Consider the following 18,483-nt stretch of genomic DNA (forward strand, 5'->3'; position numbering starts at 1 on the left):
TCTCTTAGAATTTTACACAATCTTTCATAATAAATAAAACTTGTAGGCGATTGCGACTTTCCAGCCATAGGAGTACTAAATCAGAGGCCTAATAAAATTAATGCAGTTTCACTGCAAGGATCTAGCTAAACAATTTTCCTACATTCATTGCGACAGTTCTTATTATTAACTTTTATGAAATAAAATTATTACCTGGCCTTTTAAAAATTACTTATTAAAAAAATAGTAGTGGTTTTTTTTCATGCATAATTATGTCCATAACACGGTAATTTTTTTCTTTTTTAACTATAACACAAAGAACTTTCTCATGAACATTTTGATACTGTAGCATATCACTTAAATCCATTCTTACTGGACTGACACAGAGCCCATGTTGGTTTGTCAAAAGACAAGTATGTATTCATGTTAACCTTCAAGACCATAGTTATCCATGCTTCAATCTGGATATTTGTTATGTACATAAAATTCAAGTTCTATGTAAAAGCACTACCTCAACATCTTTGTATAGATGTGTTAACTAACACCATCATGAATTATTCACCAGACGCGGATCTAGGCGGGGATAAACAGGTTTTATCCCCCACTAAATTTTAACAGCCCCCTGTTTAGCCCGCCCAACTAATCTATAACACTGGATCTGCCCCTGTTCACAATAACCAAATTGAGTTTTTAGTACATATTCATCATATTTAAATAAATACACTGTCTTTTAAATAAATAATCACTCTTATATACTTCCTATCAAATATCAAAGTGTTTATCAAAGTTATATCCATTATAATAATATAAAATTCTAATTCTTCGTTTCCCAACATTTCATTGACTACAATGTATCTATTTTCTTATGGTATACTTTGCTTTCGAGTCTACATCATTATAAATTGTTGGTATGATTTCAACACTATTTCTCTTCCTTTAAATTGGATAATACAGCTCTTACTCATGTGTGCATAAAGGTACATGTGGTGGAGGAACTCCTCTCACGGCACACATAATAGCTGTTGATCTCTGTCATATTGACAAATACTATTTTCTTGTTGGTCATCATTATTCACTGTACCAATCATGTATTTGAAGCATTTTGATCTTCTTCATCTGTTGATTCGTTGTACTTAGTGTAGAACTGATATATGTAATCATACAGGCTGAGAGACTGTCCACTTTTACTGTATTGTTGAATCACATTTAACAGCGATCCTAGGGAATACCAAAAACTACATTTAAGATACAGTAATATAATTGAAATATTATCGTGATGATAATTTATTACTGAAATATCATAACTGACAAGTATTAGTATAAATAAGGGACCAGAAGAACATGTACTCAATTCTGAATAACAAATACAGATTGCATTCCTCTAGATCGTTAGCCTAGTATAAACCTTTGAGCTGTGCTTAAAGGTCTAAATAACTACTAACTTTTTGGGAAGGCTAACATTGTTTATGTCACCTAGAATGTTTGTCTTCACTAAACAGAAAACCTATCGAAAACCATTTAAGATTTACTTACTGACTGTAACTTCGTGACGTATTAAGAATGCGTGGACATTGTGCAAGTCACTACATAGCCTTGCATCATTAAACGTAAAATATGCCATGTCTCTCTGGCATTCAGCTGCAGCCATTAATTGCAAAAGAGCTATAAGTACAAAACAAACAATTCAGGTATTGTACTCTGTTGATTTTCTACTAGGAAAACCTAAGAGACTCCCTGTATAATTGCTATAAAGTGCCATGAATAATTACTGATGAATAATAATGAATTTTGTGCTACAATTCAATTATAGCTACTTTTTATAAGAAATATGTTGTCTTAATATGCAATTGACTGTATGCTGTACTATGTATAGGCTTGTTTACCTTTGAGCCTAGGGTCCCCTCCAAAAGCACCACATCCCCAGTTACCAGTAGCAATAGCTGATCTGTTTACGACCGGTGTCATACTATCATTAAAACCACAATAAGCCTATAAGAGAAGCCATAAGGTTGTTAAAAACGTCACTCTTATGTAGTGGTAACGTAGCTACAATGTTGGCAATTAAATGTGGTTATGCTTGTAGATTTGATCTATTTGCGCAAAACAATTGTGGACGCAATCTGCATTGACTATTAAATTGCGCACATGTTTTACACCAATTAAACATTATTTTCTGAATTACTAAATAATTTGTAATAATTGATTTGATACAATACAGTATTTCACAATCACCATAGCTACATATTCCCATATTTGTATATAATTTAAGCCTGGTACTGTTTCAGCTCCATGGAAAATTGTTAGGTACTTTACATTGATTGGTAAGCATACCTTATGGTACAAATTGTGAGATATTTCAGGTATTTCTTACTTTATTCATTTCCCTAGTAAGCAAAGCAAGTCTATACTGATTGCCTTTGGAGTGAAATCTTAATGCATCCATTGCTACAATCTCTGTGTAGCGGCGTCCCCATTCATCCCTGTCGAAAAAAGATAAAATCTTGTAGAATGAATTTTAAAGAAGTTTCATATCTTTGAATAAGTTTAAAACAGAAGGGTTGTAAACGGGCATATACAAAAATATTATGATACACAGTGTTAGAAATAAAATACATTCAAACAAAGTGATCGATTTATGCTGGTCACATTTACAGCCAAAACTGGACACCCTTAGCTTGTCTAAAATCTGGTTTTCAGGAAAGTTTCGGTTTTCAGAGTGTATTTTATTGAACATGAGAAAACTTGGGATCTAATTAAAAAAATAATATTATTAAATACAATTTAAAACATAACAGAACTTGAAAATGTTCAGAATAAATTGTTGGGGGCGCTCCAGTAAAAAACGTGTTTGAGATTTGACTGGTTTTTACTTATATTTCACTTTTTCTATTTACAATATTACTATACTTTCTACATAATCACTTTCATAATACCATTATTAAATTGTTAAAAAAAAAACCCTAAGTAGATTTTTCATTCTTTTACAGAATTATTCATCTTGACGACTGTTATTATCATTGATGACCAATTTAATATTTAAAAAGAATTAAGTACCTTGGAGTGTTATCAACATGATTTCCGTTCCATTCAAAAGTATTAGCATATCCTTTATAATCACTAAATCGTTCAGGACCTAGTGTGAAGAAACACAGATGATACTTTAATACAGGAAAATACAAGCATAAAGTCAAAATACATATTACATTCGGACTCATTATACTTCCTCACTAGGTCACACATATACAATAATATTTACAATTTCAATATCACATCAACAAATCTCAATATTTTAATGAATATACAGTAATAGCAACAAAAAAGAGTACACAACCATAAATAAGCCTGGTTTAGTCACTCGCCAGACAGGTTAAGCTAGCTAGCCTGTAAAATGTAATACAACCACCATCCTTACTAATCAATCTTCTTAAATTACTCTTTTCCACCAGCAAACAAATTGATATTCTGATATGATTTTGATATTAAATTCCATACATACCTGTAACTAGTAAGCATTCATTGTCATCTAAAACTTCTGTGAAAAGTCTTGATACTAACAACTCTGGGCAAATTAAAAATCGAATCTCCTCCTGGACACTTCCATAACCCAGAACACCTCCACCCACAAATTTGTTAGCAAAATCCATCTGGATAAAACAACATTAATTGAAAAGAAAAGACTACAGTTATGTACATATTATTCCAAAGGCAAAATACTGAAAAATGACAATGCTGTGGGTATCAGTGGCTGGATCTCAATGGAGATACAAAAAAAAGCAAAAAGCTAAATCAAAACGATAAAGTAAAACAGCCAGAAAAGTTAGCAGAGCTTTCGGGAAACACTAGCCCTTCATCAGTGCAAGTATATATTATCATACATTTCAATAGGTAACTGTTTTAAATGTGGCTGATTCAGTCCTGCTGTGGTCAATAATCTTATCTTTGATAGTTTGATTGAAATTTATTTTAACTACTGTACCTGAAGCATCCCTTTGCCTTGATCCTCAATGGTTCCATGAGTACTGACATGAAGATTGCAAAGTTTTCTATTACATCGATTCCAATCAGGAAAATTACTTATTGCACAACGTCTAAATGTGATAGTACCAGTAGGCTCTGTCAAACAAATTTGTAAAACATTGATTGATATGATTTCGATTATCACGTATTATACGTCATCTTTAACAGTTCTGCTGAAGATTCAAATTTGAGTGCTGCCTTTTTAAAAGTGTTTAGGCCTAGCCTCCAGTCTTCTCATAAAATTCCTAATGATTCAAGAAGGCTAGCAGCAGATTATTTTAATGGGGTACTGCAGTAGGTGTGTAATAACCAAATAATGAATTTTTGTATTTGTTGAATCAACAAAAAATTAGATTCGTTGAAAGATTGTCAGTCATATTTTTATTTAAATTAAATAAGTAACAACAATAATCAAACCTTGACTTGTAACCCTTCGAAAGTAGTTTAAAATACATTTTAGTTTCTCTGCTTTGTTCTTCTTTTTACCAGAATAGGTTCCTTCAAATAATCTAAATTTAAAAACAACCACAACCAATTAAATTATGATAATGCATATTAAATGTCTTTGAGAAAACCTTTTAATTCAATCAGTCAGGTAGATTACTCTATCCTGAAGTTAAAACTAATTTAGAAACACATTCTGTATATTATAATCAAATTTCTATTCAAAGTAACTTTATAATAGAAATTAGGCCATTTGTTGTTCCCTGTTACAATTGCCTGATATAATTTGTTGTTTTTTAAATTTTAACTCTAGTGTACATACTGTAAGGAACCATATCTCATAACAATTTTTTGTTTTTTGTACCTTTCACAGTTGTTTAATGGATGAGAAATACTGTGTAAATTCATTACTAATCATTAATTGCTAAAATTTTGTTGTTGAACTCCTTTCCAGTCTTAAATGTATATAAACTGATTTTCATATACAGGTGGTAAGTTTATTTTGTTATTGTGGCCAAATATATTTGTATAAAAAGTATCTAACCTGTTGAAATTGATATCAGGATAACAGGAGTACTCAGATTTCTTCTGTTGAGTATTACGTCTTGGAAACGTACAGAAGAATGCATTAGCTAGCAGACTAGCAACTTGCTTCTGAGTCATTGTAATTGCGTGATTTTTCTTGCATTTCAAAAGAGGTGGACTCTATAAATACAATTTGTTTTTTAAATCACTCAATTTGTATTTGGACAAAATTGACTTAAGGCTTTTAACAACATCATACGAAACTAAAGCAATAAACAAATACTAAGTGAAATAAAAAGTTCACCAACAATTTCAATATTTAAGGCTGCTACAAAACACTTTTATTTGAATTACAATTGTTTATTGTTGTTTATTTTTGGTTATTATTCATTAGCTCATTATTATTATCACCAATATATCAACTTTCCTGAAAATCAATGGTCACACAAACAAGTTTACTGTACATAAATAAATATATAGCAAGTAAATTAATAAATTAATTGAAATGTAGACTTTAATCCAACTAAAGTGTAGCATTTGGAAAAAAGTTATAATAATGTATCTTAGAATTAATACTTACTCAATTAAACTACAGTAACATTCAATTCAAATTTATTGTCAAATACATGATTGAAATTTGTATTCCAAGGTTAGAAAACATGATTAAATAGTTACATGCAAATACATACAAAAAAACAAAAATGTATCAAACATCCTGACAAAAAAAAACAACCCAATCCAATGATTTACCTGTGTACATATGTTTGGCAGTTGTAATGCAAGATCTATTATAGCTGGCATTGTCGTTTGAAAGAAATGATCATGCTCACTCTCATCCAAAACATGACCAAAAAAACTATGCAGGCCCTGGAAATTCCACTTATTGCAATATCTGGCATTGTACTTTAATATAGCATTCTGTAAAAAAAAGATTTTTTAAACCTATGTCTGTGTATATCCATTGTTTACTAGTTCAGGTTGTTTATGAGCATAAATTACAGCAACTCTCCCAATACACTGGTCTGTTGTTATGTATACAACTCTGTAGTCATTACAAACGAAATCAAATTTTTTCCATCATTGTTTGGTGGAAACTGGCCTTTAAAATTGATTCACTTTGCATTTGGATATATTTTATGTTGTGTTCACATTTATATGCACAGTACCTACCTCTAAATCTGATGAGTTTCTAATGCCTTGTTCCAGTGTGGTTTTAATTATGTCCCACCTACTAATTAAAACTTTCTTTCCATTCTAAGTTTAAAAAATAAAGATTTATAAAAACTAAAATTTGAATACTGTACATTACTCATCAATTCAAAATGTAAGTGAAAGTAACAATTGATAAATTTGTTTAATTTATAGCATGATTATTAAAAGCAATAGTATCAACAAAAATATATTTTCAATCCGAAAAAAATACTAAAAGCTAGGAGGTTCAAGTGGCAAAATAAGGCTTTGTTAAGATGTCCCATTGCCACCTCTCTACACACTAATACATCGCTTACACCTACCTCATCCTGATAAGGATAAAGGTTTTCCTTTGAGCATGGCATTCTCACAAAATCATTGCTCCAATGATCACAATATGCATCAGGATATGGACAAGGTACACGTCCGGACTGAATATGAGGCTGCAAAAACAACATTTTTAAATTTGCATTTGTCATGGAGAAATTGCATTCTAAAGAGTGGTTCCCACTAGCGACGCAATCTACGCAACGTAAGCAAATGCCCTTCTAATAATTGTGTTTGCCCCCGTCTGTGTGAAATCAAACCTGCGATGTTTGCAGCACTATTGCATCGTCGGTTCCCACTTGTGATTACGCAATACAGCACTTTGCGTCGATACGTCGCTGCGTTGCATTCTAGTGGGAACCACGCTTAAATGCAAACATACATTCTTGCATTGAACTGCCATGGGTTTTGAAACAGAAGAATTTGTTGTCTTTACCCTAAAGAGTATCGTGTGCTCAGAAGTTGGTGTGAGTTGTTTAGGCTTTCCATTACATTCTGGCTTTCTGTTCAAAGCACTGTAAGGTACACCATAACTCTTTTCTCTGCTAAGTGATGGAACTTTTATATCTGAATCATTGACCTCACCCTGACTTGACTGTGGTTCTGAACTGAAGATTAAATAACATTATGACAAAAAACAAATGAGCACATGTACAGTATAGCGAAAGCTGCATTTATGTGGACAGTATTTCAATTTAAAAAAAATTTGAATAATTTGTATGCAAGATAATGATATAGGAAGGATAATACAGGAAAGTCAAATTGATTTTGATTGTTGGGAATATAAAAAGTTAACCTATCATCAGTGATAAATGTTTATAAAGCCTCCTGTCTGTTTGTTCTAACTTAATACACAGTAACCATTGTCACATAATAAACATTCATCCAATAATCATTAAGTAATAAGTGTTAAAAAATGATTAATTACTCTGAAAATAATGGTGGTGAGTCATCAAAGTGATATTCTAAAGTAGGTGACGTTGACAAATCAAGGGAGGCAGCTGCAGCTGCTGAAGTAGATGGTTCATCAGGAGTCTGGTCTACTGCTATGGATTCAACATTGGATGACAATTTATGGCACCCACTACTACTAGAGGTTGCTTGTTTATTGCATCTTCTTGGGATTTCTTTGCTGATTTCTCCAGAATTACAATTCCTATAAGAAAATATACGTTCTTCCTGATTGTTTTCCAAAACATTACATGGAAGTTTATTTTAAAAAGAATTCACAATGGGATATGATAACAAAGTTAGAAAAAAAAATGTTTAGTTCATTCAAACGGTTTACCTGTTTTCTGCTGCTTCAGCTAACAGTTTTCTCTGTTGCCTTTTAAACTCACTGTCAGCACTTGGATTGAAAAGCTCATTTAAAACTTCTTCTTCAACTTTGATTAAAAAAAATAAAAATATTTAATAGGCCTAGTCCAAATTTACTATGAGTCAATTTTACCAAAACCAACAACAAAAGGTTTTCTGAATATTAAGTTTCAATTAATAGATAATAGATTCTTTTAATTAGAGGATTGTAAGTCAAATTATATTTTTAAAATGTTATGTTGCACTCTAATAATGACGGGGACACGAAAATTACACAAAAATTAATCTGTCAAAAAAAGCCCTTGTTGATCTAACTTTTCTCTACCAATCATGTTCTAGTACAGGCTATGTAATATACATTTTTTACAACTTAGTTATTGAATACAATTGCTTGAATTACACCTCATGGACTTGATTTGCAGTTAAACATACATGATTGCTTTTTTTGACGTTCAAGGCTGGGAATACGAAACATATCTGAAAGTGTAGATTGCTTTAACCGTTTTCTCTTTGGTGATTTGCTCATTTCTTCTTGAAACCCATTCCAACTTCTGCAAAAGAAATAGTACAGTATTTAATTTCTAAAAAAATTTTCCAAAAGTGGGCCGAATCGTCCCCGATTTCAGTGTATGTCTTGTCATTAATATGCAATTATAGGCTAGCCTAGGCCTATGTTACTCTGTAGGCCTAGGCTAGGCTAGTTTTTTAGTTTATAAAGGAACTTGTATACTTAAACAAATCTGTTAACTTACAATCTACTACAATGAACAAATTATGCCTATTTAATTCAACATTAGTTATATGCCTATCTTATCAGTACCTATCTTCTTTGCATCAATTAAAACAACTCAATTTCACAATCTAGTTGGGGTTAGGCTATTGACCGCGACTTTAGACTCCTTTACAAGGAAGCTTCAGTGAGTGTGTGTGGCGGCCGCTTCTTCCCCCCCACCGTGCAACGCCGCCGATCTGACACTCTCCGCGGCGGCCTGGCCTTAGAGAGCGCGTGGTTTAACAAAACTAAATTAAAAATGGCTTTATCTCCCAAAAAGCGAAGAAATGATGATATCTCTGATGACGAAGAAGAAGGTGGTAATTATTTCATTGTCAAACGTTTATAATTGTCAAATCTCTTATTACCGGCTATCATAAATAAGGATACTAATGTGTAGGCCCAATATAGGTTTTTTGTGTTATTTTGGTAACGTTTTACGGGGCCTAAAAGAATGAAAATTACTTGAAATCACAGCTAGAAACTATTCGGTCGCGCCCTAACATTTTAAATCAAACATGAGATTAACCGAAAAGGAGGAGGAAAGCCGGATTTTTATTGGTTTTTACACGATAAAAAAGACAAAATAAGCGAAACTACAAAAACATTGTTTACAAAAATCAGGAGTAAATAAATAAAATTAAATGAATTTTTTGATCAGTTTGAGTTACTAAATACTAATAATTACCGTTTTGGCCTCCTTGTTGTGCTTCACCTTTTTGGACTAGGCTGTACCGTTATGATGATAGGGGTGTATTTTACAAATTAATGAATGTTTATGAGTTGGATGGTAAGAAGAATATTGAGTTGAAAAATTAACTATTTTTTAGAACAAGGCAGGGCAGTAAATTTGTCATCGTCGAATGAAATATCTCCACTAACTATACCTGATACCATACAGCTATACTAGTGTCTAAATCATTTTTTTCTATTACAGATAAAGCAAAACATTTAAAAGTTGAAATGAGTCGAAATTGTCCATATTTAGACACAATCAACAGGTAATAATAATATATAACAATTACATGTTTCGTAACACTGCAAAATACACAATCAGCCATACCATTTTTTTATTGCACAATGCTTCTAAGCGCTCCACATTATTACCCCAGTTATTTTTTTGGACCAAACACGATGTATTCATTTCGGTAACATCTGTAGTACATAAAAATTGCATGCATGTTTGTGCAGAATGATTCTTTGAATTGACAGTATAATCGTTGGCCACTTTATGCCACCATGCAGTGTTCTGTACAGTCTTGGACTCAAAACCTGGAAGCAGAATTTTAGGCAAAATTATAGTTGTGCATAGTTTGTACAGGTACGCATGCATTTCCGTAGTATTTATCTCCCTTTATATTTCAGATTTTACCATATTAACAACTTTTGTACACAATTTATCACACACTGTATTACAGTTCACAATTCACTTTCATCCTCTAATGCGTCTAAAATCAATTTAATATCAACTGAAGATTTGACAATCATTGTTGCTGTATTTATTCTCAAATTATGTGAGGGTTATAAAAAAGTTGTAGTTATATTTTAATTGGTTTCATATCAAGTGTTAATAAATGTAAAGTTTAGATGCAAATTTGCACAGTTGACATGACCAGACTTGAACACAGTTCAAGTTGGGTAATTATAGATCTTAATTATTTTGAATTATTATTTCTAACAGGCATCTGCTGGACTTTGACTTTGAGAAACTCTGCTCTGTGTCTTTGTCCCATTTAAATGTTTATGCCTGTCTTGTTTGTGGAAAGTACTTTCAAGGTAAGTTGTCTCAATGCTGAATAAAATAGTATCCAATTTTTATTTAGGTCTACATAGTAGTTCTGGGACTTCTGGCTTACCAGCTATAGAGCTTCTCTGTCTCTTTAGAAGCCCCAGACGTTTTTGTCAAATAAATAAAATGAAACTACTGCTGTAGATGATATTACCAAATGATAACATTTATAATTTCTGCACAATGCATCGAAACACACATGTCACAAAGTACATGCCTTTAAAGTTAGTAGTGTATGATTTGGATTTACTGATTGTGTACAGTACGATAATCATACAACATTTTTGAATATAATGATTAATAATCATGAAATAATGTAGTGTAAGGATTGCTTTTCAACTATTTACTCAACTCAGAATACAGTATGAACAAAAAATGAAAATGCTTGTAAATAATAGAGTATAGGTAAATAATAATGTTTGTCTACGGGGCATTCCACAGTATTTGGTCCGTGGGTTTAAAAATTTCATTTACTGATTTTGATGTAACTCTTGGCCATTTCTCAAAGTAGACATGTTGAAGTTTATTAAATAAAATTTTTTTTATTTTTTTGATATTGATTTTTTAAGTTATTGAATATTAAATATGAAAAGGTCATATTTGGCGTTACGGACGGGACATTTTTAATCCTATTTATTTCATAAACTATGCATCTTATTACTGTTTTTTCAACAGATATAGTTACTTTATGTCTCAATAATACATAATCAAGTATTTAATTAAAATTTTGTTGTTTATTAATTTCATACATCCATTTCAAATTCATAAATGTCCCGTCCGCGACGTTTTAGGCGGTTTTTTTACATTTATTTTAAAAGTAATGATGCAAAAATCTTGATATTTCATTTTCTCCTCCTGAGGACTATATCTCATTATATTATGAACACATTTTTTGAAAATTTTAGATTTTGATGAAAATATCATATTTCAAAAATATATTGTTACGGACGGGACATTTTTGTTACGGACGGGACGTATCATTTAAATCCTAATTATTTCACAAACCATGCATCTTTTGAACATTTTTTTGCCAGATATAGTTACTCTATGTCCCTATTGTACATATTCAAGCATTTTATAACACATATTTTGTTTATTAAATTTCATATATACATTTCAAAATTCATAATTGTCACATCCGCAAAATTTTAATAGTAGTTTTATGGTGTTTTTTACATTTCAGTTAAAAGTATTGATACCACAATTTAATATTTTGTTTTCCCCTTTTAAAACTATATGCAATACATTATAAACAAATATTTTGAAACTTTTGGTGAAAATATCTTATATATTCAAAAATATATGGATGACATTTTTCGTAGGCACGGGACAGACATTTTTGTTAAGGACGGCACATATCATTTAAATCCTTTTTATTTCATAATAAAACCATGCATCTTGTTAACATTTTTGCCCATAAATATACTACGATTTACTTTTTTTTAAAGTAAGCTCCAATTATTCATAATAAAGTATTTTATTAAAATTGTTTATTAATTTCATACTTGCATTTCAAAATTCATAATTGTTACTTCTGAGACATTTCGATTGGGGTTTTTTCCTCACTTGTGTTTAATGAAGTAATGGCTTTAAAATTGTTATTTAATTCCTAATTTTAAATCTTAATTTTCAACTCCTAAGGATATTAAATTGCAATAGATTTAAACAAGTTTTTTAAAACTTGTATTTTTTTATTAAAAAAACATTACCATAAAAATTTATTGAATGTTACGGATGGGACATTTTTTTTATGGATGTGATGACAATATTGTAAGAATTAAAAAGTGTTTTTGTACTGTAGGCTGAAAAGTACTGTACAAAGGTGTTAACTGTTTATTAATCACAAAACATTGTGGTCTGTATTTAAAATAACAATCCACAAAAGAACAATACCGAAATCCAAACAACATGACCAGTATGAATGGGAGTATTGGGTGCGGTCAACGCTTTGTAGATTTCATTCTTTGGTGAATTTGCAACCAAGAACCTTTTATAAATAAATCAGATACTAAATAATTAAGATTGAATTTTAATAGAAGTAGGCCTACAGTTATTAAATCCAAGCAAGGATAGAAGGAAATTTCAGATGCAACTTGGATCCACTAACAAATTCAGACATCAAACGCCAACGCCAATTTTTAAAGATTCGCCTTAAATGTGTTAATATCTTGAAGTCTTGTTTAATATGCCAAGCATAACTTTTATATTAGTGTAAATAAATATTTTGATAACATTTTACAATATTGCTTCTCGTTATAACTCTTCGAATAATTAATTTTATAAATAATATTTCATATTTATTAATTTTAATATTTTCACTTGACATAAACTTTTAAACAGTGTTTCAAAGGTTGAATTATATTTTGATTTGTAAATAAAAGATTACATTGATGTAAAAAACTTATTTTTAAATTTTTTTAATAGCAAAATTATACAATTTTTTAACGTGGACAAAGTTGTCCTGTCCGCGACGTTAGAAATGTCCCGTCCGTAACGACATATAAATCATATTTATTAATAAATTTGCAGTTCAATTTTTATAATTAACATTCAGTTATCTAAAACAACTATCTGGCAACATAATAGTACAAAACAAATTAAAAAACCTCTTTTAAATGAGGAGAAATATTACAATACGTAAACCTTCTCAAAAGTCATGTCCATTTGCCGTCCCATCCGCGACGCATACAATTTTCATAATAAAATTTTTTTTGTACAGTCTTTTTTCTTTTTTTGACTTTCATAATAAACATTGGCCATATATGTATACATTTATTCTACTTTGAATCTTGTATTCTTTTTTATTTCTAAGATATGTCTAGTTATATTCTCAAAAATGTCCCGTCCGTAACAAAAAAATACTGTGGAATGCCCCCTACTACAGTATATTTGGGCTAAAAAATATTGACTTTCATTAAATTTTACTTTAGAATCTCACATTGTATTACTATTATTTGTTTGTTTATATTTCAGGTCGTGGCCAGAAGTCACATGCATACACACATAGTGTGCAAGTAAACCATCATGTGTTTCTAAATCTTCACAATCTTAGATTTTACTGTCTTCCAGATAACTATGAGATCATTGATTCATCCTTAGATGATATCAAGGTTTGTTATGGATTGTAGTAATGTAAAATACAGTAGAACCCTTCCGTTGGGACACCCATATTCAGGGGACACCCATATTCAGGGGACACCCATATTCAGGGGACACCCAAAACTGTGCCACCACTAGTTAGGCCTACTCCAATCATATATATATATATATATAAAACAATTATTTACTGTGCTTTTATCAGGGCACAGTAAAAAATATAGCTTGAGACATACAGTACCTTAATTCGTCTCTGGATACAGTATAGTCTCAAGATCACCTTTGGCTATATTTTTAACCATGCCCCTCAGCCCAGTAAATATTTGTATAATATGTAACAATATTCAGTAGCTGACACCTAACATGATACTTTGTTGGGTTCCAAAGGTGTCCCCTTATTAGAGTTTCTACTTTATTTAAATTTGAATTAAAAATAAATAATTTTGACATTTCAGTGATTGTAAATACAGTAATGTTCATAGGAACATGAATCTTGTGTGCTATACTGTAAATTATTTTATAAAGAAATGTATTTAATTAGATTTAAAAAATGTTACTCTACTATTTTGTAATCAGAAAAAATAATGATGTAATAGTAATTTACTTAATTTATGATTGCCTGTAGTATGTATTGAGACCAACATTTACCGAAGATCTACTTAAGGCTTTAGAAACAAGTTCCAAAATGTCAAGAGCCTATGACGGTACAACATATCTACCAGGAATTGTGGGATTAAACAATATCAAAGCCAATGACTATTGCAATGTGCTACTTCACGTAAGTTGCAATATTATTATGTGATGACAAACATTTGTAATTTCTTTACTGATGGTAAGGCTCAGTACATCCTGCTCAAGTAGATATATATTATTTTTTTTAACAAAGTTTTCATTTATCCATGTTCGATTTTCTAAAAAATTAATTCTTTCACAAATATGGTGCCATGACCGTCATGGTCAATAATTTGAAAATAAAAAAGATAAGTCACCTATGCTATAGATTTCTGGAGTAACATATCATAGTATGTATCCTTTTATTAAATGCATTTTACAAATTAGATACCATTACAAATGTACTTCTCCATTTATCAAATTTGATACCATAAACTCTACACTATCAAACTTTATGTAACAAAATAGTGTGATGTGCCCAAATATGGTGGTGATGTGCCCAAATATGGTGGTGATATGCCCAAATATGGTAGTGATATGACATCATGATGTCAATATATGGACACATCACATTTTTTTTGTCACATAAAGTTTGATAGTGTAGACAGAGGTTTACAAATTGTACTTCTCCATTCCTATAGGCTTTATCAAATGTGACACCCTTACAACTGTACTTTCTTCAAGAGAAAAATTACATTCACATAAAGCGACCTCCTGGTGACATTTTGTGCCTTCTATCACAACGATTTGGTGAATTGATGCGAAAGATGTGGAATCCTCGTAATTTCAAAGCTCATGTCAGCCCACATGAGATGTTACAATCTGTGGTTTTGTGCAGTAAGAAGAAATTTCAAATCACTCAACAAGGTTTGTTATTTTGAACAAGTAAAAAGTAATATTACTGAATAATAATTTGTCCATTTCTATAGCGCCATCCCAACGATCACTGTGAACTTCTCAATTACATGCTTCATCTCTAAGGGTCACATCATGTCAGTGCTGCAAATTCTAGCCCTCTCTCGTCTGTCCACGACAGTGGCTGTATGAACTAGTACACCGGAGTAATCTCCTACTCGTCTCTAAAGATGTACTAAGTTCTTTAAGGTGCATGCAATGATTTTTTGCACTACAGTTTGCAGTTTATAGTCATTTTCCAAGAAGACCCGTTCTACCACCAGAACCATGGAGCGAGTGAGCCTCAAATCCATTCCAATATGGATTAAGATTTCACAGTCTTATCACTCGCTCAACATGTATCACTTCAATTAGAATATTATATATATAATATACATTGCATCTCATCTTCATCTATTGTTATTTTTATCTTTCAGGAGACCCAGTAGAATTTCTGTCTTGGTTTTTGAACACGCTTCATATTGCATTAAATGGAACAAAAAAGAAGAGCAGTAGCATTATTTACCAAGTGTTTCAGGGTTCTATGAAGATATTCTCACGTAAGGTTTTACCAGTAGATATAACAGAAAAAGAAAAGGAAGAGTGTTTAAAAAAAGAGGAATACAAAGGTAAGTTTTCATCTTGATTATGAAAGGGCTTACAGAAATGAGCACTGCAGTAGGGGATAGCTTATTCTATGTGTATGTGTCACGTGTGTATTATTAGGAGGTTAAACCTTTTGTGGCAGAGCATGATGGAGGCTAAATTTTGACCACACTCCTCCCCTAACCTAAACATAAATTCTGTTGAGCATAAACTGTTCAACCTGACTACCCTGACCCAAACCATTGCTGCAACAAGTTAGAGCCCTCAGTTTGTCAAAATGGTGTGGTTACTAAAAATTAAACAGATATTTATTCTAGTTAAGCCATAATTACTCTAGTTATTTTGTTTTGTTGATTATCTTGCATCGATCTTTATTTATAGAGACATCAATAGAATCACCATTCCTGTACTTGATGCTAGATATCCCAAGAGCTCCTCTGTTTCGAGATGAGTTAGAACAAAACATTATTCCACAGATTCCTTTGGCAACACTTATGGCTAAATTTGATGGCACCACAGAAAAGGTAAAGACAATTGAGATGAGATAAAAACATGTCATAATTACTGTGATATCCCTACTTACTCTAACAGTAACACAGTAATTATTGATGTTAAACTACAGTGTAAAAAAAAAGGCCCTGCTTAGTGGTATAACAAGTAGTAGCGACTTATCTACCTCACCAACCAACACATATTTTGTTGTATTAAACAAAGTTTAAAGAAACAAGACTACAAATTATTATATACTAAAGCAGTTATTTATTTTCAGGAATACAAGACATATAAAGACTCTACCATTAAAAGATTTGAGCTTACCAGGCTACCTCCATACCTTATACTTTGTCTCAAACGTTTCAACAAAAATACGTTTTTTGTAGAGAAGAATCGAACCATTGTTAATTTTCCAGTCAAGTAAGTGAATCAAATTGTTATTTGTCCTACCTGTAGTCATTAATTAATACAACCATTTTACTGGTGTGTCAAAAACAAAGATGGTACCACTTTATGTCATATTGTTCTCTCAACATGTAACTGATATAATGTTTTCTATACCTCAATAGGAATATTGATTTAAAAGAGTATTTATCAGCTGATCCTGCTGTGCGTAAAGCTCATCCACATACTAGCTATGACCTCATAGCAAACATCGTACATGATGGTGAACCCAACAAAGGCACCTATCGTGTCCACATTCTACATAAGGTAATATAAGAAATACTTATTTATTAGAAAATAATTTTGTGAATTTGGATGAAGATAATTTGTAAACAGTTTAAATGAGGGGAAAATATTCCTTTACTCCAAAACAAACAAAAAACATTCAAATCAAAAATGTTCCACTTTGAACAGAGCATTTCAACCAACTTTATGTTTATACCAATGTAAAAATTAAGTACACATTCATTTCATCTAATCTACAGCCTTGTCTACACTATCAAACTTTATGTGACAAAAATGTGCCCATATTTGGGAATATCACTACCATATTTGGGCACATCACGCTTTTTTGTCAAACTAGTTTGATAGTATAGACAGAGCTTAAGGTCGCAGATTATTACATATTGTTCCCTATGAAAGTAGTTGTTTTAAGTATTCAAACACCCCTCAATCTACAACTGAATTGAAAGTACTGTTATAATGAGATTTTAATGTTTTGTACAATCATCAGGGAACTGGAAAGTGGAACGAGATTCAAGATCTGCATGTGTCTGATATTCTGCCACAAATGATTGCACTGTCTGAGGCCTATATTCAAGTAAGTTGTAGTCAACAGAATTCAACCTAATTGACAAAAATGTGTGGAATAGTCATCTTTGAATTTGATCTTACCTATTGAATTTTTTTAAACTAAATATTGATTGTGTATTCGAATATGTAGTAGATAAAAATATTTAATCAATGGTTTTTTTTTTTTATAGATTTGGGAATTAAAAAAAGAAGTTGTAAATTCGCCAACACAAACCAAAACATGATTGTAAATGTTGGGATACATTATGGATTCAAAGGATAGCACATTGTACTACTGTAATACTGTATAGTCATTTAATTTTTAGTTGTTAATCTAGTTTTGTATTTTAATAATGCTTTAATTACTTTTTTACTGTAATTTGTCATTGAAGATTTTCACCATCCTATATAACACAGCAAGTAAATTAATTGTATTTTGGCACCAATGATCTTGCATTACACTATTCAAATAATTACTGTATTGACAGTACAACTATGTATATCCGGTTGCCTTGCAAACGCTTATAACATTATTTTGTTAATTTTTACTCATTTATATATTGTTGGCACTGTTGCTGGGTAGTTTCTTTTTGCTTGAAATGTATACAAAAATGATGATGTATGAATCCCATTTAAAACGGTAAAAGGCTATTAATAAACAGTGAATTAGTCTCTCTTCACTTGCGATGATATTACCAACATCAGAATGCAGTGATGATTTTATCTTGGTAATCTTCTGTTAACTGCAAAGATCTTCTATTTCTAACCTTTGTTGTATAGCAACTTCCTGTTGCTAATGGGTACAATTTCAGGACGAGTTAAAATGCTTTTACCATGGAGGATATTTTTCCTTCATACTTTTACATATTGCATAGAAGTTGCTGTTAAATTCATATAGAACTTGGGATCATCTTACAGGCATTTGTTTACAATGTTTTATTCTTTACTGTGCAAATCATCCAGTTAATAATGTATACAAATACAGTAGCTAATAGTTAAATACTTCATTATGTGTTTGAATGCATTAGAAACCTGTCAATTCCCAAATCTCTTGTAATATATTTCTAGAAAATGACATTGTCTTTGTGTTTTTGTTATTGCAAACAAATCATTACAATAGAACAAT

General features: G+C 31.3%; 2 protein-coding genes across 3 annotated transcripts; one reads left to right on the plus strand and one right to left on the minus strand.

The window, feature by feature from the left end:
- Positions 1–873: 873 nt before the first annotated feature.
- Positions 874–8,749, minus strand: LOC144845022 (poly(ADP-ribose) glycohydrolase-like). Its single transcript, XM_078702139.1, has 17 exons — positions 8,621–8,749; positions 8,233–8,351; positions 7,772–7,868; positions 7,412–7,639; positions 6,920–7,091; positions 6,480–6,599; positions 6,136–6,219; positions 5,716–5,883; positions 4,985–5,145; positions 4,414–4,505; positions 3,956–4,092; positions 3,476–3,623; positions 3,034–3,112; positions 2,351–2,459; positions 1,863–1,968; positions 1,513–1,641; positions 874–1,197 (listed from the first exon to the last, which is right to left on the minus strand). Exons 2-17 carry the CDS (start codon positions 8,324–8,326, stop codon positions 1,064–1,066), a joined length of 2,058 nt encoding a protein of 685 aa, XP_078558265.1. The 5' UTR covers positions 8,327–8,351; positions 8,621–8,749; the 3' UTR covers positions 874–1,063.
- A 17-nt stretch (positions 8,750–8,766) lies between these two features.
- LOC144845023 (ubiquitin carboxyl-terminal hydrolase 39-like) lies at positions 8,767–18,432 on the plus strand. 2 transcript variants are annotated; one of them, XM_078702141.1, is made up of 12 exons: positions 8,767–8,889; positions 9,510–9,573; positions 10,254–10,348; positions 13,335–13,471; positions 14,083–14,235; positions 14,771–14,996; positions 15,461–15,652; positions 16,011–16,153; positions 16,399–16,541; positions 16,691–16,832; positions 17,299–17,385; positions 17,549–18,432. In XM_078702141.1, exons 1-12 carry the CDS (start codon positions 8,832–8,834, stop codon positions 17,600–17,602), a joined length of 1,494 nt encoding a protein of 497 aa, XP_078558267.1. In that variant the 5' UTR covers positions 8,767–8,831; the 3' UTR covers positions 17,603–18,432. The 2 variants fall into 2 exon arrangements, with proteins under 2 accessions (XP_078558267.1, XP_078558266.1); XM_078702140.1 differs by having other exon boundaries at positions 8,792–8,892.
- Positions 18,433–18,483: the final 51 nt, after the last annotated feature.

The sequence above is a fragment of the Antedon bifida genome, chromosome 6, assembly GCF_963402885.1.
Source record: "Antedon bifida chromosome 6, ecAntBifi1.1, whole genome shotgun sequence".
NCBI classification, from domain to species: Eukaryota; Metazoa; Echinodermata; class Crinoidea; order Comatulida; family Antedonidae; genus Antedon; species Antedon bifida.

Bases quoted from the DNA above. Each gene is read 5' to 3' on its own strand.
- LOC144845023 (XM_078702140.1), top strand. From the start codon at position 8,832: ATGGCTTTATCTCCCAAAAAGCGAAGAAATGATGATATCTCTGATGAC. The intron at 10,349-13,334 runs GTAAGTTGTCTC...TTTATATTTCAG, and splicing joins TTGTGGAAAGTACTTTCAAG to GTCGTGGCCAGAAGTCACAT. The intron at 16,833-17,298 runs GTAATATAAGAA...TACAATCATCAG, and splicing joins GTGTCCACATTCTACATAAG to GGAACTGGAAAGTGGAACGA.
- LOC144845022 (XM_078702139.1), bottom strand. From the start codon at position 8,326: ATGAGCAAATCACCAAAGAGAAAACGGTTAAAGCAATCTACACTTTCA. The intron at 7,092-7,411 runs GTAATTAATCAT...TTTAATCTTCAG, and splicing joins TCACCACCATTATTTTCAGA to TTCAGAACCACAGTCAAGTC. The intron at 6,220-6,479 runs GTAGGTGTAAGC...TTTTAAACTTAG, and splicing joins TTTATCCTTATCAGGATGAG to AATGGAAAGAAAGTTTTAAT.